The sequence below is a fragment of the Artemia sp. Qi Xiang Cuo genome, chromosome 12, assembly GCF_049724085.1.
Source record: "Artemia sp. Qi Xiang Cuo chromosome 12, ASM4972408v1, whole genome shotgun sequence".
Taxonomy (NCBI): Eukaryota; Metazoa; Arthropoda; class Branchiopoda; order Anostraca; family Artemiidae; genus Artemia; species Artemia sp. Qi Xiang Cuo.
The window spans coordinates 39,626,489-39,653,567 of record NC_142805.1 but is presented as its reverse complement, the minus strand read 5'-3'; the positions used below and the strand labels follow the sequence as shown (position 1 = coordinate 39,653,567).

General features: G+C 32.5%; 1 protein-coding gene across 1 annotated transcript in view; it reads right to left on the bottom strand.

Moving 5' to 3' along the window:
* LOC148946102 (piezo-type mechanosensitive ion channel component-like) overlaps positions 1–27,079 on the bottom strand; it is a 174,136-nt gene that overhangs the window by 15,383 nt on the left and 131,674 nt on the right. The window contains exon 13 of the mRNA XM_089097608.1: positions 6,039–6,181. Coding sequence (XP_088953734.1) covers positions 6,039–6,181 — 143 coding nt within the window. The remainder of the gene's footprint in view (positions 1–6,038; positions 6,182–27,079) is intronic.

Here is a 27,079-nt window from a genome sequence, read left to right as displayed (position 1 = left end):
AAATTTAATTACAAATTTTTATCTTTCGAGAAAATATTCACAATTATGGTACATCTATTTCTATCTTCTACGGAAAAATTTCAAATAGAACTATAAATTTCCTTGTTTCTTTGTGAAATTGAGAACTGAAGTGGAAGATTTTTATTTTCTTTGGAGAAATTAAAATTGAACTGTAAGTTCTTTAATAAAATTCAGAAGGTATCTTGAATTTTCTATCTTCTATGAAAAATTTGGAATAATGTTTTAAATTTTTCATCTCTTTGAGAAAAATTAGAGCAAAAGTCGGACTTAGTAATTTTTTCTTTAGATTCAGAATTGATCTGTAATTTATTAATCCTCAAAGTGTTACCAAAAAAAAGAGCATGGACTTTTCTTAGTACAAGTGTGAACAGTAGCTTCGTATTTTCAATTTGAAGTGCTTACGATCAATGTGTAACTTTTTCTATCTTCTACAAAAAAAATTTGGAGGAGAATTTAAAATTTATGTCTCTGGGGAAACGTCTGAACTGAAGTGGAACCCTTTTATATTATTAGGAAAAATAGAATTGATCAAAAACTAATTTCTTTTTCATTGAGAAAATTCAGAAGAGAGCTTGAACTTTTCTTCACTTCATTGAGAAATTTCAAATAGAACTTTAAATTTCCTTGTGTCTTTGTGAAATTAAGAACTGAAGTGGAAGATTTTTATTTTCTTTGGCGAAGTTAGAATTGAACTGTAAGTTCTTTAATAAAATTCAGAAGATAACTTGAATATTCTATCTTCTATGAAAAATTTGGAACAGTATTTTAAATTTTTTCATCTCTTTGAGAAAAATCTGAACTGAAGTGGAAATTTTAATTTTTTCTTGAAAATAGAATGGGTCTGTAGTCGATTACTTCTTATATTGTCAGCAAGAAAATTAGTTTCGAGTGTTATTTGCATAAAAGTGAAAGGTTTCTTCTTATTATCAATAAGCAATGCCCGCGATTCGTGTGGATCTTGTCCTATATTCTACAAAAAAAATTTGGAGGAGAATTTATAATTTATGTCTCTGGGAAAACATCTGAACTGAAGTGGAACCTTTTTATATTATTAGGAAAAATAGAATTGATCAAAAACTAATTTCTTTTTCTGTGAGTGAAAAGGATGGATGCTTCAACTTGTAAAATTGGTTTAGGAGGGACAATAAGAAAGGAACTTGCTCTGAAATACCTTTTGAAAGGTATTGCTTGGTGTTGAGATATCCAAAAAGCTGTAAAGTAAAGTTGTGGGTTAAAAAGATGGGTACTTAAACTTGTAAAATTGGTTTAGGAGGGACTTTAAGAAAGGAACTTTCTCTGAAATGCCTTTTGAAAAGTACTGCTTGGTCTTGAGCTATCCAAAAAGCTGTGTAGTATATCTGGAAATCTTAGGCTGTTTACATTAACTTTTAAGCTAAATTAATATAACTTGATGATCCTTTCAATATTTTATCTTCAAAATTGTTAGTCTAATTGCCACCATTCTAAATTTATCCAAAACCTACCTTCTGGTATAGATTAGTGACCATAGGCTGAATAGTAGAATTGATTATATAACCGTTGATACAAAGCAAAAAGTCATAGAGACAGTGATTTTTTTTTATTTTGTCCAGGATATGTCCAGTTAAGAAGAAGGTTGATGGTGATGTATATTGCAAAGTATATTTTAAAAACTTAGGCTGTTTACATTAACTTGTAGGCTATAAGAATATAATTTGATTTTCCTTTCAATGTTTTATTTCCAAAAATTTTAGTCTAATTGTCACTATTCTAAATGTATCCAGACCCTACCTTCAGATTTTGATTGGTACCCCTAGGCTAAATAGTAAACTTGATTCTAGAACTGTCGCTATAAAGCAAAAACCCATAGAGTCAGTGATTTTTTTTATTTTGTCCAGCATATGTCCAGTTCAGAAGAAGGTTTATGGTGATGTACATTGCAAAGTATACCTGGAAAACGTAGGCTGTTTAAATTAACTGGTTGGCGAAAAGAACATAACTTGATTTTCCTTTCAATGTTGTATTTCCAAAAATATTAGTGTAATTGCCACCATTCTAAATTTAGCCAGACCCTACCTTCAGATTTCGATTGGTACCCCTAGGGTAAATAGTAGACTTGATTCTAGAACTGTTGCTATAAAGCAAAAACCCATAGAGTCAGTGATTTTTATTTTGTCCAGGATATGTCCAGTTAAGAAGAAGGTTGATGGTGATGTACATTGCAAAGTATATCTGGAAAACTTAGGCTGTTTAAATTAACTTGTTGGCTAAAAGAATATAATTTGATGTTCCTTTCAATGTTTTATTTCCAAAAATGTTAGTCTAATTGCCACCATTCTAATGTGCCCAGACCCTACCTTCAGATTTCGATTGGTACCCCTAGGCTAAATAGTAGACTTGATTCTAGAACTGTTGCTATAAAGCAAAAATCCATTGAGTCAGTGATGTTTTTATTTTGTCTAGGATGTGTCCAGTTCAAAGGAAGGTTGATGATGATGTACATTACAAAGTATATCTTGAAAACCTAGGCTGTTTACATTAACTTGTTGGCTAAAAGAATATAATTTGATGTTCCTTTCAATGTTTTATTTCCAAAAATATTAGTCTAATTGCCACCATTCTAAATGGTGATGTACATTGCAAAGTATATCTGGAAAACTTAGGCTGTTTACATTAACTTATAGGCTAAAAGAATATAATTTGATGTTCCTTTTAATGTTTTATTTCCAAAAATGTTAGTCTAATTGCCACCTTTCTAAATGTACCCAGACCCTACCTTCAGATTTCGATTGGTACTCATAGGCTAAATAGTAGACTTGATTCTAGAACTGTTGCTATAAAGCAAAAACCCATAGAGTCTGTGATTTTTTTTATTTTGTCCAGGATATGTCCAGTTAAGAAGAAGGTTGATGGTGATGTACATTGCAAAGTATATCTGGAAAACTTAGGCTGTTTACATTAACTTGTAGGCTAATAAAATATAATTTGATGTTCCTTTCAATGTTTTATTTCCAAAAATGTTAGTCTAATTGTCACCATTCTAAATGTATCCAGACCCTACCTTAAGATTTCGATTGGTACCCCTCGGCTAAATAGTAGACTTGATTCTAATTTGATGTTCCTTTCAATGTTTTAGTTCCGAAAATGTTAGTCTAATTGCCACAATTCTAAATGTACCCATACCCTACCTTCAGATTTCGATAAGAAAATAACTTGTTCTGAAAAGATATAATCAAGCCCTAAGAAAGCATTAAAAATGGGGGCTCTGGGGCCTTTGGGGATCCGGGGGCCCTTTGGGAGTCCGGGGGACCTTTGAGGACGGGGGGCTTCCTTCGGGGTTGGGGTGGGGTATGAGGGCCCTTTGGGGTTGGGGTAGAGGACCTCACGACACTGTTCAAATGGAACTTGTTTATTATAACGACCACAGAGTTTCAGCCTAAAATCCTCTTCTAAAACCTCTTCTAAAATCATCTTTCAAAATATCTATAACTGTTTCGCCAAAATATGTCCCCAAAATGTCTAAAACGGTATTATCCAAATAATCCCTAAACGTATTTTCATCATTTTTCTATTGTTTTGGCATCCCTCCGCTCACAGATTTGAAATTACTAAGAAATAGTTTTATGAATCATTCATTCCCTTTAGATACAAAGAATTAATTCCACTTTCTTGACAAATCAATCAACCATGACATCATCTGTCATCCTTTCCTCATATTCTCTGCAATCCACCGCTGCTAATATATAACCATCCCTCAGATTGGCTGAGAAGGAAACACGTGATCTAACTGTTTCCTATTCCTGGAAACTCTTGACATTCGTCCTTAGCATGCACTTGGCCAAAACATCAAATAGATCGATCTGGGAAAAAGAGGTCATTGACCGATTACGCAATCATTCTCCCTAGGGACTCTATGCCCAAATAAGGAGTCCCGTTTGTAGTCAATAAGGCCTTTCTACTAACACATCCAATCAAAATTTTGAGATAGAAATTTTGTTTAAATTAGCTGAAAGTTTTTGAAATTATGTATTTGTGGATGACCCCCCTCCACCACAGCCCTCATGGCAAGGGTTGTAAGTTATACCCTGGGAGCGTGTTAGGTTTTTATAGAAATTATTGTCGTAAAAACTTCAAAAATGCTCATTCGATCGGAATTGAAAGGGCTAGTGCTCTTTTTATTAGTATAAAGTGACTGAAGGGCAAAACCCCCTCTCACGCCCATCATTCCCCCAAACACATTCAATCAAAATTTTGAGATAGTCATTTTTTTCAAATTAGTTTAAAGTTCTGGAAATTATGTCTTTGAGGATGACACCCCCCCCCACAACCCTCAGGGCTAGGATTTTAAGTTATGCCCTGGGGGCATATAAGATTTTTATAGAAAGTGTGGACGTAAAACTTCAAAAAGTACTCATTCGATTGGAAATTGAAAGGGCTAGTTCCCTTTTTAAAAGTCGAAAGTCATTGGAGGGCAACAAACCCCCCTCTCATGCCCACCATTTCCCCATACACATCAAATCAAAATTTGATATAGCAATTTTGTTCAACGGAGTTGAAAATTCTGTAAATTTGGTCCTTGATGATGACAGCCCCTCCCCCACAGCCCTCAGTGTATGTAAGTTATGCCCTGGGTGCATTTAAGACTTTTATAAGAAAGGGTTGTCGTAGAAACTTGAAAAAGCGCTCATTTGCATGGAAATTGAAAGCGATACTGCCCTATTTAATAGTAGAAAGTGCTCGGAGGGAACTTACCCCCTTCTCACGCCCACCATTTCCCCAAGCACATCCAATCAAAATGTTGAGATAGCCATTTTGTTTAACGTAGTTGAAAATTCTGGAAACTAGGTCTTTGAGGATGAAAAACCACCCACAGCCCTCAGGGTAAGGGTTTTAAGCTATGCCGTTGGGGCATATAAGGTTTTAATAGAAAGCGATGTTGTAGAAACTTCAAAAGGGGCTCATTTGATTGAAAATTGAAAGAGCTTGTGCCTTTTTAATAGTCGAAAGTGATTGAAGGGAACTAACCCCCCTCTCACGCCAATCATTTCCCCAAACACATCCAATCAAAATTTTGAGATAGCCATTTTCTATATGATAGTTTAAATTTCTGGAAGTTAGGTCTTTGAAGATGAAATACCCCTCACAGCCCCCAGAGCAAAGATTATAAGTTATGCCCTGGGGTCCTATAAGGTTTTTATAGAAAGTGTTTTGGTTGAAAATTCAAAAAGGGCATATTCAATTTGGAATTGAGAGGGCTAGTGCCCTTATTAATAGTCAAAAGCAACCAAAAAAAGAGGATCAGGCGTTTTCCCTGAAAAAGACTATGTCAATATAAAACAAACAGAAATTAATAAAAAAAAACTTTTTACACAAAATAAGTTTTTATAAAAAAGTAAAGAACTCCATTAAACCAAAAATGAACAAAAATAGAACCAAATAATCTACCAAGCATACAACTAGCACAAATCAGTATCAAAAAAAATGAAACCCAAAACAAACAGAAATTAAAATAAATCAATGATGAAACTCGAAACGAGCAGAAACTAATATGAGTAGGGTTCAAAAACACTATGCTTTCTAAAAGCCAGAATATAATTTTTACTTTACTGAAAAAAATTATTTTAAATATTTTAATTTATAACTTTAAGAAAAAAAAAATTAATTAAGATTTTAAAGAATAAATATCAGCATGTGTCTCTTAAAGTGAAAATGCACATTTTTTTTAATAAATTCATTTGAATTTTTTTCAGTAAAGTACAAATTATATTCTGGGTTTTAGAAAGCATAGGGGTTTAGAACCCTATTCATATAAACTTCTGCTCGTTTTGAGTTTTACTCTGTCATTTATTTTAATTTCTCTTACATTCATTCAATTAACAGTTTGACGAGTAAACAGGAGTCTAATTAACCTCTTGCAAACGGTATAAAAAAAATCGAGTTCGTAAATGTCATTAGATGTAGAAAGCAAAGTTGACTCAGAATTTCACATGGAAACTAAAGTAGCACAGAATAGGAATCTTTTAATATGAATAACTAACCTGTTTTATAGCAAGCTGAAAACTGTAATAAAGAACAACTTTTCGTATGTGTATCTCTACCAGGCGAAGAAATATCTCAAAGACGTCTTTCCATATGGTGCTTATTCTGCTGAAAAGGATTTTCGACTCTTCAAGAGCCAATTCTGAAAAAGTGCAGATCAGATTAAGTTGTGTGCATGGGTGTCCTGAGGCTCATTTTATTGGGGGGGAATCTTTTTAAATTTTACCGAATTGCTACCTGATTTATGCCGAATTTTCTGCAGAATTCAAGAATTTTTTTTAATTTTGGCCGATTTTGCAAAATTTCTTCCGAAACTTTCGCCTTCGGTGAAAATTTTACCGAATACCAAATAAGTTGGGGGGGGGGCACGCCCCTCCCTGACTGCCTCGGGACGCCCCTGGCTGTGAGATACCAAGGACATCACCAGGAAATTATTCCAGCTTGGAACGCTAATATCTAGATGTTGACACTTTCCAGGGACTATGTGTAATGATGATTAATAATCTTAAACTTATTTATCAAATTTCTATTATCAGAACTTAACCCACTTTCGTTTGATGAATCAACTATTATGAAGCTTACAACAAAATCCTCAATCATAGTCATGATTTTACCATTTGCCACAACCTATTAAGTTAAGAAATACGGCTCATAGTAACCCAAACTCAAAAACAATTTTGAAAAAAAATGTCAAGTGAAAAAATATTGTAATTAGAAGCTGATTCAGGAATAGTAACAATGATCTTGATTAACCTTACAGGTGAAAGTTTGTTGCGAAAACAAATTTATGGGAATTTCTAAGGAAAGCCAATAAACCCTTGTAAATTATGCCGGATCGAAATTAAAAGTGCACCCTGGGAATTATCATTAATGAAAATTTCATGTGGAAAATTTATAGCCCCAACCATGAACATAAAAGAAAATAATTTTTCTGCATGAGTTGCACTAATATATCTTTTTTTCTTGATATATATATATATGTATATATATATATATATATATATATATATATATATATATATATATATATATAATATATATATATATATATATATATATATATATATATATATATATATATATATATATATATATATATCATGTAATACAGGGTAATTACTTGGTAAAAAAAAAAAAAAAAAAAAAATGTCTTCCTAATTTAGTAACTGAGATAAATAAGCACTTGAACAAGGTCTAGACCTTACTCAACCATCTAATCACCTAGGACAAAACAGTATATCCAACCCGATAATCCGAAAATCTATTCCAAAATAGAGCAAAATCAGCTTTAATAAGTATAAGTCATTGTGCCAACACCAAGCCATAGCACCTTAAATCTACAAAATATAATACTCCCCAAATAATCACCACATATCAGGGCTCCTCAGATGAAAACTCATTGCCTATATAGGTTTTGGCGACATGTCTTTCATAATGACAAAAGATAAGCTAAGGCAAAAGAAGACATTTTTGTCCCACCACCTAAATAATTAAAAGAAGCAAAGATAGTCGTCAATGCCTTCTATACCTTTTAAAATCAAAAATCTGGACTAGATAAATCGTTGGAAGAAAAGAAGTGTTTTCCCCACTACCTGAACAATTAAAAGAAACAAAGGTTTGGCGATGTGTCTTTCATAATGACAAAAGATAAGCCGAGGCAAAAGTTAAAGGTCCAATAAAAAAAATGTAATTTTACAAAGGCACCACTTCTAACTTAAAGTCCATTTGGGGGCCATGACATCAAGAAAAGGCTCAAATTTTCTGTGTTTAGAAGACAAGCGGGAGTGAGAATCTATATATAGAAGCCTGCCGTGTGCCCCATACCTTTGCTAAAAAACAAAGTTTCGGCAATACGTATTTCATAACGAAGGGAGATAAGCCGAGGTGTAACGAACAGAAAAAATTGAAAATGATGGCGATGATGATTGGCTTTAGGATTTTGACATGGATAAGGTCATCGATACCTACCATACTTTTGAAAATCAAAAATATGGACTGGATAAATCGTTGGAAGAAAAATAAGTTTTTTTTCCCATCACCTGAACAGGTTCGGCGCTGTGTCTTTCATAATGAGGATCATATTGTCTAACAAGTCTGCTTACCTGCGTAGGCAAAGTTTATGAAAGCGTCATTAATAAGACCCTTTACCAATACCTTGATTCAGATCTGTTGTTGGCAGACACACAATACGGTTTTCGCAGAAAACGGTCTACATTAGACTGTCTGATTGCACAGTATCAAGAGTGGTTTGAGCTCCTTTCTGAGGGACACGGTATTCACCTTCTCTCCTTTGACATTGCAAAAGCCTTTGACCGTGTATGGCACAAGGGACTTCTTTGTAAACTGAAAGCCTATGGAATTCATGGTCGACTATTTCGCGTGCTTGCTGACTTTGTTCGTCAACAATCGTTGCAAGTTGTCCTCGATGGCTTCATATCAAAAGAACACCCAGTTTTATCAGGAGTACCACAAGGACGTATTCTTGGGCCAAATCTTTTCTTGGTGTTAATAAACGACCTAGGGGAAAACCTTGTGAAAAAACCTCACCACTTTGCGGATTACACAACAACAGAAGCATCAATCACAAAATATGAAGATCCCAGTGAACCCCACAAGGAGCTTCAGGCTGACCTGGTGAAAATTAAGGCGTGGGCAGATGCATGGCTTGTAAGTTTTAACACATCGAAAACGAAAGAGCTCCTAATTTCTAAGGCGCGTAATATGAGGGCTCATCCTGATTTCATCTTCAAAGGAGAGGTAACAACGCGAGTTGATACACTGCACCTACTTGGAGTTAATTTCTCTTCGGATCTCTCATGGACTGAGCATCTCAGTAAAATTAGATCCTCTTGCAACAAGAAATTAGGAGTTATCCTAAGATACAAAAGTCTTCTCCCTGATGATTTTATTCTGCCACTTTTCAGTTCGTGCATCAGACCTGTCATGGAATATGCATGTCCTCTCTTCGCTGGTGTACCAAAAATCCACATCGCTTCACTCCAACATATTCAAAATAGAGCAATGCTGGGAGCAACCTCTAGAAACACGAAAGCAAAAACCCCACAGCCGATCCAGGAACGTTTCAATGTGGCGTCCATGTCAGTTTTTTATAAGTACTTGTATAACCCTCCTTCAGAGGAGCTATCGAAGCTCGTTCTTGATAAAGCAAAGCCCTTGCGATCAACTCGCCGAAGTGAAGCTCATCGGGACTACCTTGCGTAGGGTACTCCCAGACGAGGGGAGCACCTCGGGTTTTATATAGTTGCCCTCAAATCACTTCTCCCTGATGATTTGTCGGGAGACTAGTTGCCCTCCAATCACTTCCGACTATTAAAAAGCGTATTAGCCCTTTTTGTTCAATCAAATGAGCCCTTTTCGAAGTTCCTAAGACAACTCCTTCGATACGAAGAGCCCTGGTTTAAACAAAAAAAAGATAGTATTACATTGTACCCACATCGATCTTTACTATAAAAATGCCAATCCTTCCAACCATTTTCAAATATTAAAAGGGTACTAGCCCTTTCAATTTCCAATCGAATGAGCCCTTTTGGGGTTTCTACGACGATACTTTATATAAACACCTTATATGCCCCCAGGGCATAAATTACAACACTTGCCCTGAGGGCTGTGAGGGGGTTGTCATTTTCGAAGACCTACTTTCCAGAACTTTCAACTACGTTAAACAAAATGGCTATCTCAAAATTTTGATTCGATGTGTTTGGGGAAATTGTGGGCTTGAGTGGGGCGTTAGTTACTCTCCAATCACTTTCAAGTATTACAAAAAGCACTAGCCCTTTCAATTTCCAATCGAATGTGCCCTTTTGAAGTTTCTATGACAACACTTTCTATAAAAACCTTATATGTCCGCAGGGCATAACTTACAACCCTTGCCCTAGGAACTGGGGGGGGGGCATGTCACCCTCAAATTCATAATTTCCGGAACTTTCAACTACGTTGAACAAAATGGCTATCTCAAAATTTTGACTGGATATGTTTGGTGAAATGGTGGGCGTGAGAGAGGGGTTACTTGCCATCCAATCACTGTCGACAATTAAAAAGGAAACTAGCTGTTTCACTCTCCAATCGAATGATTCCTTTTTCATGTTTCTACGACAATGGTTTCTATAAGAAAAAACCTTACATGCCCGCATGGTAGAACTTACAACCCTTGTCATAGGGCTTTGGGGGGAGTGACCTCCACAAAGAGACACTTTCCAGGCTTTTCAACTACATTGAAAAAAATGGCTTTCCAAATTTTGATTGGATGTTTTTGGGGAAATGGTGGGTGTGAGAGGGGTGTTAGTTATCCTCCAATACTTGCGACAATTAAAAAGGGCACAAGCCCTTCTAATTTCCAATCGAATGAATCCTTTTTGAGTTTCTACAACGTCACTATCTATAAAAACCTTATATGCCCCTAGGGCATAACTTACAACCCTCGCCCCGAGGGCTCTAAGGGGGTTATCTTCCTCAAAGACCTAGTTTCTGAAACTTTTAACTACGTTGAACAAAACGGTTATCTAAAAATTTCTATTGGATATGTGAGGGGAAAAGTTGTGAGGGGGGTTAGTTGCCCTCAAATCACTTTCGACTATTAAAAAGGGCACTTGCCCTTTGAATTTCCAATCGAATGAGCCCTTTTTCAATATTCTACGATAAAGCTTTCAATATTTTCTTATATGTCCCCAGGGCATATATTTCGAGAACTTTCAACTACGTTGAACAAAATGGCTATCTCAAAATTTTGATTGTATGTGTTTTTGGGGAAAAACGGGCGTGAGAGGGGGGTTAGTTGCCCTGCAATCACTTTCAACTATTAAAAAGGACACTAGCCCTTTGAATTTCCAATCGAACGAGCCTTTTATGAGGTTTCCACAACAACGCTTTCTATAAAAACCTTATATGCCCATAGGGCATAACTTTCAACCCTTGCCCTGAAGGCTGTGGGGGAGTATGCACCTCAAAAACATAATTTCTTTCTGGAAATCAACTACGATGAACAAAATAGTTATCTCAAAATTTTGATCATATGTGTTTGGGAAAATGGTGGGTGTGGAAGGGGTGTCAGTTGCCTTCCAATCACTTTCGACTATTAAAAAGGGCACACGCCACTCCAATTTTCAATCGAATGATCCCTGTTCGAAGTTTCTACGATAACTCCTTCAATACAAAGTGCCCTGGTCTAAGACCTAGAAACCAAAAAAAAAATAATATTACGTTGTGCCCACATCGTTCTTTGCTTAGGCAGCGCTATTGCCCTGCCTATGATAATGTCTCTTGGAAGGTCCAAAAACCGAAAATTTGCATTTTTAGCTACTATAAATGATGATTCTTTCGAACCGACACCATAACTATCGAATGTGATAAGATGTGAAATTTGACAACCAGTACATTTTGATATAAAAGATGATAAAGCAAACTAATCTTTTGAAAATACAATACAACACACTTGTCTTTTGAAAAGTGGCTTCTCGGGGATATGATGTCATATTTTAGTGACTCTGCTGCCCTTTTGTGACCTCTCTGGTGTGTTAGTTTTCTGGTTAATAGGAAAGTAGTTTGTGAAGTTGCTGATTGTGTCTTATGAACACAATTTAGAAACGCAGCTAGGAATAGTAGTGAAAACATTTTATATTCAATATAGAGTAGGAGAAGATTCTACGGGAATTATTTGAATAATAGATCATATGAAAATTTAAACTAGAAAAATATATATTACACAAAAAAAGACTATGGCTTTTTCTTAGTAAAGAACGAGCTACGTTGTCATCGCTGTTGCTCAAGTAGGCCTTTAAAGTACATTTGACAAAGTATCGCAAATCTCTTAGCTTTTTTCGGTAGTCATCATCACTAAATTGACCCGTCAGTTTTTGCTATTGATACTAACGTCATCACAACTGACGCCGTCATTTAGTTTTGCTATAACGTCATTTATGGTTATAACCTACGATTCGGATGGCATTCATCATCGTGCATATGAAGATGCAATTTTTTGTCAAAAATTCATTTTATTTTAAATATTGTGCTTTTTAATTATAAGAAGCACTGAATATAAGGATTTCATTTAAAATGAGCCATTAAACAGCTCTCCATGACGTTCCGATGCCCTGCTAGCAGTGAAGAAGGAAAAAAAGAGAACACATCGATGCTACCCATTCTAAAAAGTGATATTCCTTCTTGTTCATTCCATTAGACTGTAAGTTTCCTTAATAGGGTTTTGGCTATGGAAATTTCAATGTTGAACTTTTTGTTTTGATCCGACTTAATATATAGGGGTTTCAGGCTATTTTTGAAGTTCCCTTAGGTGTGTTTTCAAAACATCACTTTATTACTCAGACTAATCGAGGTAATAGTTGCCATTCCTGAATGTTCTAGAAACGGCAATCTTTTCTCTCTTTCCAGTTTTTTTAAACGCATTTTTTTTCTTTTTGGTAACTATAGGCCGTAGTTCGTCCTTAATTAATTTGCAGCTGCCATTGCAACCACGACCCAGCTAAAAAAGAAACCGAAGGCTTTTCTTTTGTGTGATATATTATTACCAGAGAATGTACTTCAGTAGAAAGGGAGGACCGACTCCCGTACCCACCGTGTGGTTTATGGTTTTCTCACTGAGAATGAAAAAGCAGAATTTTTCTCACTTGAAAAAACAGGAATTTTCTCACATATATGGATGTTTCTTGGACGGTTATGTGGGCTGGTCAATTTATTTGATGTTTTTCTCGGATGTCAACATCAATTTATGTCTGTTTTATGGTTTTTGTCAGTGAGAATGAAAAAACAGGAACTTTCTCACTTTAATGGATGTCAACAGCAATTTATGTCTGTTTTATGGTTTTTGTCAGAGAGAATGGAAAAACATGAATTTTCTCACTTTGATGGATGTTTTCTTGGACGGTTATGTGTTTTGGTCAATTTATTTGATGTTTTTATCGGTTGTCAACAGTAATTCATGTCTGTTTTATGGTTTTTGTCAGTGAGAATGAAAAAACAGGAACTTTCTCACTTTAATGGATGTCAACAGCAATTTATGTCTGTTTTATGATTTTTGTCAGTGAGAATGGTAAAACAGGAACTTTCTCACTTTGATGGATTATTGAGTCTAACGGGGACAGGGTTTTTGCCATTGCCTCGGATACAATTGTACTGGTCGAACTCCAAAAGATATTAATAACAAAACGCCATGGAAACAATTCTCAAAGAAACATCTTAGCGATGAATTGTTTTATCAAATTGTTTCCGGGCAAAGTTTAATAATGTCTGACAGGTACTGCTCCAGGAATAGATCCAAGTCATTTATGTCTTTGCCTCGGAAATAATTCTACTGGTTGAACTCCAAAAGATATTAATAACCAAACGCCATGGAAACAATTCTCCAAGAAACATCTTAGCGATGAATAGATTTAGCGCGGGAATCAGGTTTCTTAGTAATTTGAAATGTGACAGCGCAGAGATGCCAAAGAACAAAAGGAACGAGCTGAAATTACGTTTAGGGGTTATTTGGGCGAAACCGTTTTAGACATTTTATGGAATTATTTCGGCGAAACAGTTAGAGACATTTTAAAAGATGATTTTAAAAGATGATTTTAGAAGAGGATTTGAGGGTGAAACTCTGTGATCGTTATAATACACAAGTTGTATTTGAACAGTGTCGTGAGGTCCCCTACCCCAACCCCAGGGGTTCTCATACCCCAACTCAACCCCGAAGTAAGCCCCCGATCCTCAAAGGTCCCACAGGCGCCCAAAGGGTCCCCGGACCCCCAATGTTATGTTATGTTATGTTATGCTATGTTATGCTAAGTTATGTTATATTATGTTATGCTATGCTATGTTATGTTATGTTTTGTTATGTTATGCTATGTTATGCTATGCTATGTTATGTTATGTTATGTTATGTTATATAATGTTATGTTATGTTATACTATGTTATGTTATGATATGTTATGCTATGTTATGTTATGTTATGTTATGATATGCAATGTTATGTTATGTTATGTTATGTTATGTTATGTTATGTTATGTTTTGGTATGTTACGTTATGCTATGTTATGTTATATTATACTATGCTATGCTATGTTATGTTATGATATGTTATGCTATTTTATGTTATGTTATGCTATGTTATGCTATGTTATGTTATGTTATGTTATACCTTTCAAAAGACATTTCAAAGCAAGTTCCTTTCTTAATGTCACTTCTAAACCCATTTTCCAACTTGAAGTACTCATCCTTTTCACCACAACCTTCACAGTTACATTCTCTTGATTTTTCAAAGTTCATTTTGAATTTCTTTCATTGAAATGCAAGAGTTGGAATATTTCAGTAGTGTTCTGTCGTGGTTTACCATGTCACAGTTAGATTCTCTTAATTTTTCAAAGTTCATTTTGAATTTCTTTCAGTGAAATGCAAGAGTTGGAATATTTCAGTAATGTTTTGTTGCAGTTTACCTTGTCACAGTTACATTCTCTTAATTTTTCAAAGTTCATTTTTAATTTCTATAATTGAAATGCAAGAGTTGGAATATTTCAGTATTGTTTTGTAGTGGTTTACCTTGTCACAGTTACATTCTCTTGAATTTTTAAATGTTAATTTGAATTTTTTTCGTTGAAATGCAAGAGTTGGATTATTTAAGTAGTGTTTTGTTGTGTTTTACCTTGTCATAGTTATATTCTCTTGATTTTCAAAGTTAATTTTAAAATTCTTTCATTGAAATGCAAGAGTTGGATTATTTCAGTAGTGTTTTGTCGTGGTTTACTTTGTCACAGTTACATTGTCTTAATTTTTGAAAGTTGATTTTGAATTTCTTTCATTGAAATGCAAGGTTTGGAATATTTCAGTATTGTTTTGTCGTGTTTTACCGTATCACAGTTACATTCTCTTGATGTTTTAAAGTTCATTTTGAATTTCTTTCGTTGAAATGCAAGAGTTGGAATATTTCAGTAGTGTTTTGTTGTGGTTTACCGTGTCACAGTTACATTTTCTTGATTTTTCAAAGTTCATTTTGAATTTCTTTCGTTGAAATGCAAGAGTTGGAATATTTCAATAGTGTGTTGTCGTGCTTTACTATGTCACAGTTACATTTTATTGATTTTCCAAAGTTCATTTTGGTTTTCTTTCATTGAATTGCAAGAGTTGGAATATTTCAGTAGTGTTTTGTTGCGGTATACCTTGTCACAGTTACATTTTATTGAATTTTGAAAGTTCATTTTGGTTTTCTTTCATTGGAATGCAAGAGTCGGATTATTTCAGTAATGCTTTGTTGTGTTTAAGATTGTGACAGATACATTCTCATGATTTTTCAAGGTTAATTTTTCTTTCCTTAATTGAACTGATAGAGCTGTAATATTTCAGTAGTGTTCTGTCGTTGTTAGCTATGTCACTGATACATTCTCTTGATTTTTCAAAGTTCATTTGAATTTATTTTGTTTAAATGTGAGAGTTGGATTATTTCAGTAGTGTTTTGTTATGGTTTACCTTGTCACAGTTACATTCTATTAATTTTTCTAAGTTCATTTTGAATTTCTTTCATTGAAATGCAGGAGTTGAAATATTTCAGTAGTGTTTTGTTATGGTTTACCTTGTCACAGTTACATTCTATTAATTTTTCTAAGTTCATTACAAATTTCTTTCATTGAAATGCAAGAGTTGGAATATTTCAGTAGTGCTTTGTCATGGTTAACCTTGTCACAATTTCATTCTCTTGATTTTTCATAGTTCATTTGAATTTCTTTCATTGAAATACAAGAGTTGGATTATTTCAGTAGTGTTTTGTTGTGCTTTACCGTGTCACAGTTACATTTTCTTGATTTTTCAAAGTTCATTTTGAATTTCTTTCATTTAAATGCAAGAGTTGGAATATTTCAGTAGTGTTTTGTTGCGGTTTACCTTGTCACAGATACATTCTCTTGATTTCTCAAAGTTCATTTTGGTTTCCTTCATTGAATTGCAAGAGTTGGAATATTTCAGTAGTGTTCTGTCATGGTTTACCATATCACTGATACATTCTCTTGATTTTTCAAAGTTCATTTGAATTTCTTTCGTTGAAATGTGAGAGTTGGATTATTTCAGTAGTGTTTTGTTGTGCTTTACCGTGTCACAGTTACATTCTATTAATTTTTCAAAGTTCATTTTGAATTTCTTTCGTTGAAATGCAGGAGTTGGAATATTTCAGTAGTGCTTTGTCATGGTTTACCTTGTCACAGGTACATTCTATTGATTTTTCAAAGTTCATTTTGGTTTTCTTTCATTGAATTGCAAGAGTTGGAATATTTCAATAGTGTTTTGTCATGGTTTACCTTGTCACAATTACATTCTTTTAATTTTTCAAAGTTCATTTGAATTTCTTTCATTGAAATGCAAGAGTTGGAATATTTCAGTAGTGTTTTGTCGTGGTTTACCATGTCACTGTTACATTCTCTTGATTTTTCAAAGTTCATTTTGAATTTCTTTCATTGAAATGCAAGAGTTGGAATATTTCAGTAATGTTTTGTTGCGGTTTACCATGTCACAGTTAGATTCTCTTAATTTTTCAAAGTTCATTTTTAATTTCTATCATTGAAATGAAAGAGTTGGAATATTTCAGTAGTGTTTTGTCGTGGTTTACCTTGTCACAGTTACATTCTATTGATTTTTTCAAAGTTCATTTGAATTTCATTCGTTGAAATGCAAGAGTTGGATTATTTCAGTAGTGTTTTGTTGTGTTTTACATTGTCACAGTTACATTATCTTGATTTTCAAAGTTCATTGAATTTCTTTCGTTGAAATGCAAGAGTTGGATTATTTCAGTAGTGTCTTGTCGTGGTTTACCTTTTCACAGTTACATTCTCATAATTTCTCAAAGTTCATTTTGGTTTTCTTTCATTGAAATGCAAGAGTTGGAATATTTCAGTAGTGTTTTGTTATAGTTTACCTTGTCACAGTTACATTCTCTTAATTTTTAAAGTTCATTGAATTTCTTTCGTTGAAATGCAAGAGTTGGAATATTTCAGTAGTGTCTTGTCATGGTTTACCTTGTCACAATTACATTCTCTTAATTTTTCAAAGTTCATTGAATTTCTTTCGTTGAAATGCATGAGCTGGAATATTTCACAAGTGTTTTGTCATGGTTAACCTTTTCACAGTTACATTCGATTTTTCAAAGTTCATTTTGGTTTTCTTTCATTGAAATGCAAGAGTTGGAATATTTCAGTAGTGGGTTGTTTTAGTTTCAGTAGTGTTTTGTCATGGTTTACCTTGTCACAGTTACATTCTCTTGATTTTTCAAAGTTCATTTTGAATTTCTTTCGTTGAAATGCAAGAGTTGGAATATTTCAGTAGTGCTTTGTCATGGTTTACCTTGTCACAGTTACATTCTCTTAATTTTTCAAAGTTCATTTTGGTTTCCTTCGTTGAAATGCAAGAGTTGCAATATTTCAGTAGTGTTTTGTAATGGTTTACCTTTTCACTCTTACATTCTCTTGATTTTTCAAAGTTCATTTTGGATTTCTTTCGTTGAAATGCAAGAGTTGGAATATTTAAGTAGTTTTTTGTCGTGGTTTACCTTGTCGCAGTTACATTCTCTTGATTTTTCAAAGTTAATTTTGGATTTCTTTCGTTGAAATTCTTTCTTTGAAAGTTGGAATATTTCAGTAGCGTTTTGTAGTGGTTTACCCTGTCACACTTACATTCTCTTAATTTTTCAAATTTTATGTTGGATTTTTTTTTTCTTTGAAATGCAAGAGTTGGAATATTTCAGTACTGTTTGTTATAGTTTACCGTGTCACAGTTACATTCTCTTGATTTTTCAAACTTCATTTTGGTTTTCTTTCGTTGAAATGCAAGAGTTGGAATATTTCAATAGTGTTTTGTCATGGTTTACCTTGTCACAGTTACATTCTCTTGATTTTTCAAAGTTTATTTTGAATTTCATTCGTTGAAATGCATGAGTTGGAATATTTCAGTAATGTTTTGTCGTGGTTTACCTCGTCATAGTTACATTCTCTTAATTTTTCAAAGTTCATTTTGGTTTTCTTTCGTTGAAATGCAAGAGTTGGAATATTTCAGTAATGTTTTGTTGTGGTTTACCATGTCGCACTTACATTCTATTAATTTTTCAAAGTTCATTTTGTTTTTCTTTCGTTGAAATGCAAGAGTTGGAATATTTCAGTAATGTTTTGTCGTGGTTTACCTAGTCACAATTACATTCTCTTAATTTTTCAAAATTCTTTTTGGATTATTTTCTATGAAATGTAAGAGTTGGAATATTTCAATAGTTTGTCGTGGTTTACCTAATCATAGTTACATTCTCTTAATTTTTGAAAGTTCATTTTGAATTTTTTTCATTGAATTGCAAGATTTGATTATTTCAGTAATGTTTTGTCATGGTTTACCTTGTCACAGTTATATTCTCTTGATTTTTTAAAGTTCATTTTGAATTTTTTTCTTTGAACTGTATGAGTTGAAATATTTCACTAGTGTTTTGATGTGGTTTACCTTGTCACAGTTACATTCCCTTGATTTTTCAAAGTTCCTTTTTGGATTTCTATCGTTGAAATGCAAGAGTTGGATTTTTTCAGTAGTGTTTTGTCATGGTTTACCGTGTCACAGTTACATTCTCTTGATTTTTCAAAGTTCATTTTGAATTTCTTTCATTGAAATGCAAGAGTTTGAATATTTAAGTAGTGGTTTGTCGTGGTTTATCTTGTCACACATATATTCTCTTGTTTTTTCAAAATTCATTTCTGATTTATACAATTGAAATTCAAGACTCGGATTATTACAGAAATTTTTTTTCTTACTTTAGCTTGTTACAGATACATTCTCTTGATTTTCAAAATTCATTTTGAATTTCTTTCGCTTAAATGCGAGATTTGGAGTATTTCAGTAGTGTTTTGTCGTGGTTTAACTTAACACAGTTACATTCTCGTGATTTTCCAAAGTACATTTTGAATTTCTTTCATTGAAATGCAAGAGTTGGAATATTTCAGTAGTGTTTTGTCATGGTTTTCCATGTTACAGTTACATTCTATTAATTTTTCAAATTTCATTTTGAATTTGTCTGATTGGAATGCAAGAGTTTGATTATTTCAGTAATGTTTGTTCATGCTTTAGCTTATCTTAGTTACTTTTTATTAATTTTCAAACTCCAATTTGAATATCTTTTCATTAAAATACAAGAGTTGGAATATTTCAGAAGTATTTTGTCGTGGTTTACCTTGTCACAGTTACATTCTCTTGATTTTTCAAAGTTCATTTTGAATTTTTATTATTGAAATGCAAGAGTTGGATTATTTCAGTAGTGTTTTGTTGTGGTTTACCTTGTCGCAGATACATTCTATTAATTTTTCAAAGTTCAAGTTGGTTTTCTTTCATTGAAATGAAAGAGATGGATTATTTCAGCAGTGTTTGTTATAGTTTACCGTGTCACAGTAACATTCTCTTGATTTTTCACACTTCATTTTGGTTTTTTTTCGTTGAAATGCAAGAGTTGGAATATTTCAATAGTGTTTTGTCATGGTTTACCTTGTCACAGTCCATTCTCTTAATTTTTCATAGTTTATTTTGAATTTCATTCGTTGAAATGCATGAGTTGGAATATTTCAATAGTGTTTTGTCATGGTTTACCTTGTCACAGTTACATTCTCTTGATTTTTCAAAGTTCATTGTGGTTTTCTTTCGTTGAAATGCAAGAGTTGGAATATTTCATTAGTGTTTTGTCGTGGTTTACCAAGTCATAAATACATTCTCTAAATTTTTCAAAGTTAATTGTGGTTTTCTTTCGTTGAAATGCATGAGTTAGAACATTACAGTAATGTTTTGTCGTGTTTTACCCTGTCACAATTACATTCTCTTAATTTTTTAAAGTTCATTTTCTTTTTTATTCGTTGAAATTCAAGAGTTGGAATATTTCAATAGTTTGTCGTGGTTTAACTAATCATAGTTACCTTCTCTTGATTGTTCAAAGTTTAGTTTGATTTTCTTTCGATGAACTGCAAGAGTTGAAATATTTTAATAGTTTTGTCGTGGTTTAATTAATCATAGTTACATTCTCCTAAGTTTTAAAAGTTCATTTTGAATTTCTTTAATTGAACAGCAAGAGTTGGAATATTTCAGTAATGTTTTGTTATGGTTCACATTGTCACAGTTACATTTTCTTAATTTTTCGAAGTTAATTTTGAATTTATTTAATTGAACTGCATGAGTTGGAATATTTCAATAGTGTTTTGATTTGGTTAACCTTGTCACAGTTAAATTCTCTTGATTTTTCAAAGTTCATTTTAGAATTTCTTTCGTTGAAATTTATGAGTTGGAATATTTCAGTAGTGTTTTGTCATGGTTTATCGTGTCACAGTTACATTCTCTAGATTTTTCAAAGTTCATTTTGGTTTTCTTTCATTGAAATGCAAGAGTTGGAATATTTCAGTAGTATTTTGTCATGGTTTACCTTGTCATAGTTACATTCTCTTAATTTTTCAAAGTTCATTTTGAATTTTTTTATTGAAATGCAAGAGTTGGATTATTTCAGTAGTGTTTTGTTGTGGTTTACCTTGTCACAGTTACATTCTCTTGATTTTCAAAGTTCATTTTTAATTTCTTTCGATGAAATGTGAGAGTTGGAATATTTCAATAGTGTTTTGTTGTAGTTTACCTTATCATAGTTACATTCTCTTGATTTTTCAAAGTTCAATTTGAATTTCTTTCATTGAAATGCAAGAGTTGGAGTATTTCAGTAGTGTTTTGGTCATGGTTTACATTGTCACAGTTACATTCTCTTAATTTTTCAAAGTTCATTTTGAATTTCTTTCATTGAAATGCAAGAGTTGGAATATTTCAGTAGTGTTTTTTTGTGGTTTACCTCGTCAGAGCAACATTTTCTTCATTTTTTAAAGTTCATTTTGAATATCTTTTCATTTAAATGCGAGAGTTGGAATATTTCAGAAGTATTTTGTCGTGGTTTACCTTGTCACAGTTCCATTCTCTTGATTTTTCAAAGTTCATTTTGAATTTCTTTCGATTGAAATGCAAGAGTTGGAATATTTCAGTAGTGTTTTGTTGTAGTTTACCTTGTCACAGTTACATTCTCTTAATTTTTCAAAGTTCATCTTTAAATTCTATCTTTGAAATGCAAGAGTTTGAAAATTTCAGTAGTGTTTTGTCATGTTTTACTATGTCGCAGTTACATTCTAATAATTTTTCAAACTTCATTTTGAATTTCTTTCATTGAAATTCAAGAGTTGGAATATTTCAGTAGTGATTTGTCATGGTTTACCTTCTCACAGTTATATTCTCTTGATGTTTCATAGGACATTTCTGTTTTCTTCCGTGAAATTCTTTTGTTTGAATTAGTAAGAAGTGTTTAGTACTGGTTTTACCATGCCAGAGTTAAAATCTTTTGATATTTAAAAGTTAATTTTGATATTGTTTCGGTAACATGAAAGAGGTGGAATCTTTAAGGAGTGTTTTGTCGTGGTTTATCTTGTCACAATTACACTCTCTTAATTTTTCAAAGTTCATTTTGAATTTCTGTCGTTGAAATGCAAGAGTTGGACTATTTCACTTGTGTTTTGTCATCGTTTACCTTGTCACAGTTACATTCTATTGATTTTTCAAAGTTCATTTCGAATTTCTTTCATTGAAAAGCACGAGTTGGATTATTTAAGTAGTGTTTTGTTACGCTTTACCGCGTCACAGTTAGATTCTCTTGATTTTCAAAGTTCACTTTGAATTTCTATCGTTGAAATGCAAGAGTTCTAATATTTCAGTAGTATCTTGTTGTGGTTTACCTTGTCACAGTGACATTCTCTTGATTTTTCAAAGTTCATTTTGAATTTCTATTCGTTGAAATACAAGAATTGGATTATTTCAGTAGTGTTTTTTCGTGGTTTAGCTTATCTTAGTTACATTTTATTGATTTTTCAAACTTCAATTTGAATTTCTTTCATTGAAATGCAAGAGTTGGAATATTTCAGTAGTATTTTGTCATGGTTTACTTTGTCACACTTACATTTTATTGATTTTTCAAAGTTCACTTTGAATTTCTTATTATTGAAATGCAAGAGTTGGAATATTTCAGTAGTGTTTTGTTGTGGTTTACCTTGTCACAGTTACATTCTCTTGATTTTTCAAAGTTGATTTTGGTTTTCTTTCATTGAAATGCAAGAGTTGGAATATTTCAGTAGTGTTTGTTATAGTTTACCGTGTCACAGTTACATTCTCTTGATTTTTCAAACTTCATTTTGGTTTTTTTTCGTTGAAATGCAAGAGTTGGAATATTTCAATAGTGTTTTGTCATGGTTTACCTTGTCACAGTCCATTCTCTTAATTTTTAATAGTTTATTTTGAATTTAATTCGTTGAAATGCATGAGTTGGAATATTTCAGTAATGTTTTGTCATGGTTTACCTTGTCACAGTTACATTCTCTTGATTTTTCAAACTTCATTGTGGTTTTCTTTCGTTGAAATGCAAGAGTTGGAATATTTCAGTAGTGTTTTGTCGTGGTTTACCAAGTCACAATTACATTCTCTAAATTTTTCAAAGTTCATTGTGGTTTTCTTTCGTTGAAATGCATGAGTTGGAACATTACAGTAATGTTTTGTCGTTTTTTACCCTGTCACAATTACATTCTCTTAATTTTTTAAAATTCATTTTCTTTTTTATTCGTTGAAATGCAAGAGTTGGAATATTTCAATAGTTTGTCGTGGTTTACCTAATCATAGTTACCTTCTCTTAATTTTTCAAAGTTCATTTTGGTTTTATTTCGATGAACTGCAAGAGTTGAAATATTTCAATAGTTTTGTCGTGGTTTACTTAATCATAGTTACATTCTCCTAAGTTTTAAAAGTTCATTTTGAATTTCTTTCATTGAAAAGCAAGAGTTTGAATATTTCAGTAATGTTTTGTTATGGTTTACCTTGTCACAGTTACATTCTCTTGATTTTTCAAAGTTCATTTTGGATTTCTTTCGTTGAAATGCAAGAGTTGGAATATTTCAGTATTGTTTTGATGTGGTTAACCTTGTCACAGTTACATTCTCTTGATTTTTCAAAGTTCATTTTGGAATTTCTTTCGTTGAAATTTATGAGTTGGAATATTTCAGTAGTGTTTTGTCATGGTTTATCGTGTCACAGTTACATTCTCTAGATTTTTCAAAGTTCATTTTGGTTTTCTTTCATTGAAATGCAAGAGTTGGAATATTTCAGTAGTATTTTGTCATGGTTTACCTTGTCACAGTTACATTCTCTTGATTTTTCAAAGTTCATTTCGAATTTTTTTATTGAAATGCAAGAGTTGGATTATTTCAGTAGTGTTTTGTTGTGGTTTACCTTGTCACAGTTACATTCTCTTGATTTTCAAAGTTCATTTTGAATTTCTTTCGATGAAATGTGAGAGTTGGAATATTTCAATAGTGTTTTGTTGTAGTTTACCTTATCATAGTTACATTCTCTTGATTTTTCAAAGTTCAATTTGAATTTCTTTCATTGAAATGCAAGAGTTGGAGTATTTCAGTAGTGTTTTGGTCATGGTTTACATTGTCACAGTGATATTCTATTGATTTTTCAAAGTTCACTTTGAATTTCTTTAATTGAAATGCAAGAGTTGGAATATTTCAGTAGTGTTTTTTTGTGGTTTACCGCGTCAGAGCAAGATTTTCTTGATTTTTCAAAGTTCATTTTGAATCTCTTTTCATTGAAATGCGAGAGTTGGAATATTTCAGTAGTGTTTTGTTGTGCTTTACCTTGTCACAGTTACATTCTCTTAATTTTTCAAAGTTCATTTTTAATTTCTTTCGATTGAAATGCAAGAGTTGGAATATTTCAGTAGTGTTTTGTTGTGGTTTACATTGTCACAGTTACATTCTCTTAATTTTTTTAAAGTTTATTTTGAATTTCTTTCTTTGAAATTCAAGAGTTGGAATATTTCAGTAGTGTTTCGTCTTGGTTTACTTTGTCACAGTTACATTCTCTTGATTTTTAAAAGTTAGCTTTGGATTTCTGTCGTGAAACGCAAGAGTTGGAATTTTTCAGTAGTGTTTTGTCATGTTTTACCTTGTCACCCTTACATTCTCTTAGTTTTTCAAAGTTCATTTTGGATTTCTTTCGTTGAAATGCAAGAGTTGGAATATTTCAGTAGTGTTTTGTCATGGTTTACCTTGTCACAGTTACATTCTCTTGATTTTCCAAAGTTAATTTTGAATTTCATTCATTAAAATGCAAGAGTCGGAATATTTCAGTAGTCATTTGTCTGTGGTTTACCTTGCCATACTTAAATTTTATGAATTTTTCTGAGTTCATTTTGAATTTCTTTCCTTGAAATGCATGAGTTGGATTATTTCAGTATTGTGTTGTCGTGTTTTACCTATTCAGAGTTACATACTCTTGATTTTTCAAAGTTCATTTGGATTTCTTTCATTGAAATGCAAGAGTTGGAATATTTCAGTAGTGTTTTGCTGTGGTTTACCTTGTCACAGTTACATTCTCTTGATTTTTCAAAGTTCATAGTTGGAATATTTCAGTAGTGTTTTGTTGTGGTTTACCATGTCACAGTTACATTATCTTGATTTTTCAAAGTTCTTTCTGTAATTTGTTTCATTGAAATGCAAGATTTGGAATATTTCAGTAGGGTTTTGTTGTAGTTTACCTTGTTGCAGATACATTCTATTGATTTTTCAAAGTTCTTTTTGGAATTTCTTTCATTGAAATGCAAGAGTTGCAATATTTCAGTAGTGTTTTGTTGTAGTTTACCTTGCCACAGTTACATTCTCTTGATTTTTCAAAGTTCATTTTGAATTTCCTTTGTTGAAATGTAACAGTTGGAATATTTCAATAGTGTTTTGTCATGGTTTACCTTGTCACAGTTACATTCTCTTGATTTTTCAAAGTTCATTTTGAATTTCACACATTGAAATGCAAGAGTTGGAATACTTCAGTGGTGTTTTGTCATGGTTTACCCTGTCACAGTTACATTCTCTTGATTTTTCAAAGTTCAATTGAAATTTCTTTCATTGAAATGCTAGAGTTGGAATATTGCCGTAGCGTTTTGTTATGGTTTACCTAGTCACTGTTACATTCTCTTGATTTTTCAAAGTTCATTTCAGATTTCTTTCATTGAAATGCAAGACATGGAATATTTCAGTCGTGTTTTGCCGTGGTTTACTTTGTTACAGTTACATTCTCTTGATTTTTCAAAGATAATTTTGGTTTTCTTTCGTTGAAATGCAAGAGTTGGAATATTTCAGTAGTGTTTTGTTGTGCTTTACCTTGACACAGTTACATTTTCTTGATTTTTGATAGGTTGGGTTAGCTAGATCAAATTAGGTTAGGTTAGGTCATGACACGGTTCAAATGGAACTAGTGTGTGAATATTCTTCATGAAGATATGGAGCTCCACTTTAATTCTGAGTTTTCTCGAAGAAGTGCAAAATGTACAAGTTCTCTTCTGAATTTTCTTAGAGAAGTGAAAAAAAAGTTGGCTCAATTCTGAAATTTACCAATGAAAATGAAAAAGCTTTCATTTCAGCTCCTAATTTCTCAAACACATAAAAAATTTAAAGTTCAATTCTAAATTTTTCCATAGAAGATAGGAATGGCAATACTATGATTGTGATTATTTACCATGAAGACAAAAAGTTTCACTTTATTTCTAATTTTTGAAAAATCAAGAAAATGTAACTGTGTCAAGGTAAACCATGACAAAACATTACTGAAATATTCCAACTCTTGCATTTCAACGAATGAAATTCAAAATGAACTTTGAAAAATTAAGAAAATGTAACTGTGATAAGGTAAACCCCGACAGAACACTACTGAAAAATTATAACTCTTGCATTTAAACGAAAGAGATCAAAAATGAACTTTGAAAAATTAAGAAAAAGTAAATTTGACGTAGTGGAACACGACAGAACACTACTGAAATATTCCAACTCTTGCACTTCAACGAAAGAAATTCAAAATGAACTTTGAAAAACAAAGAAAATGTAACTTTGACGAGGTAAACCACAACAAAACCCTACTGAAATATTCCAACTCTTGTATTTCAACGAGAGAAATTCAAATTGAACTTTGAAAAATTAAAAGAATGTAACTGTGACAATATAAACCATGACTAAACACTACTGAAATATTCCAATTCTTGCATTTCAATAATAAAAATTAAAAATAAACTTTGAAAAATTACGAGAAAGTAAGTGTGACATGGTAAACTACAACAAAACACTATAGAAATATTCCAACTCTCACATTTCATATAATGAAATTAAAAATGAACTATGAAAAATTAATAGAGTGTATCTGCGACATTATAAAGCACAACAGAACACTAATAAAATATTCCACATCTCCCATTTCAATAATAAAAATTCTAACTGAGCTTTGAAAAATCAAGAGAATTTAACTCTGACAAGATAAACCATGACAAAACACTTCTGAAATAATCCAACTCTTGCATTTAAATGAAAAGAGATTCCAAAATGAACCTTTGAAAAAGATTCAATGAAGAAAATGTATAACTGTGACAATGTAAACCATGACCAAAACACTACTGAAATATTCCAACTCTTGCATTTCAATGAAAGAAATTCAAATTGAACTTAGTAAAATCAAGAGAATGTAACTATGATAAGGTAAAATACAACAAAACACTATTGAAATATTCCAACTCTCATATTTCAACGAAAAAAATTCGAATAGAACTTCGAAAAATCAAGAAAATGAAACAATTATTAGGTTAACTATAAAAAAACACTACTGAAATGGTCCAATTCTTCCATTTAGATAAAAAAATTCTAACTGAACTTTGAAAAATCATGAAAATGCAACTGTGACGATGTAAACCACAACAAAACACTACTTAATTTTCCCAACTCTTGCTTTTAAATGCAAAGAAACCAAAGTGAACTTTGAAAAATCTAGGGAATGTAATTGTGACACGATAAACCACGACAAAACACTACTGAAATATTCCAACTCATAAATTTCAACGAAAGAAATTCTAAAATTAACTTTGAAAAATCAAGAGAATGTAACTGTGACAAGGTTAACCACATTAAAACACTATTGAAATATTCCA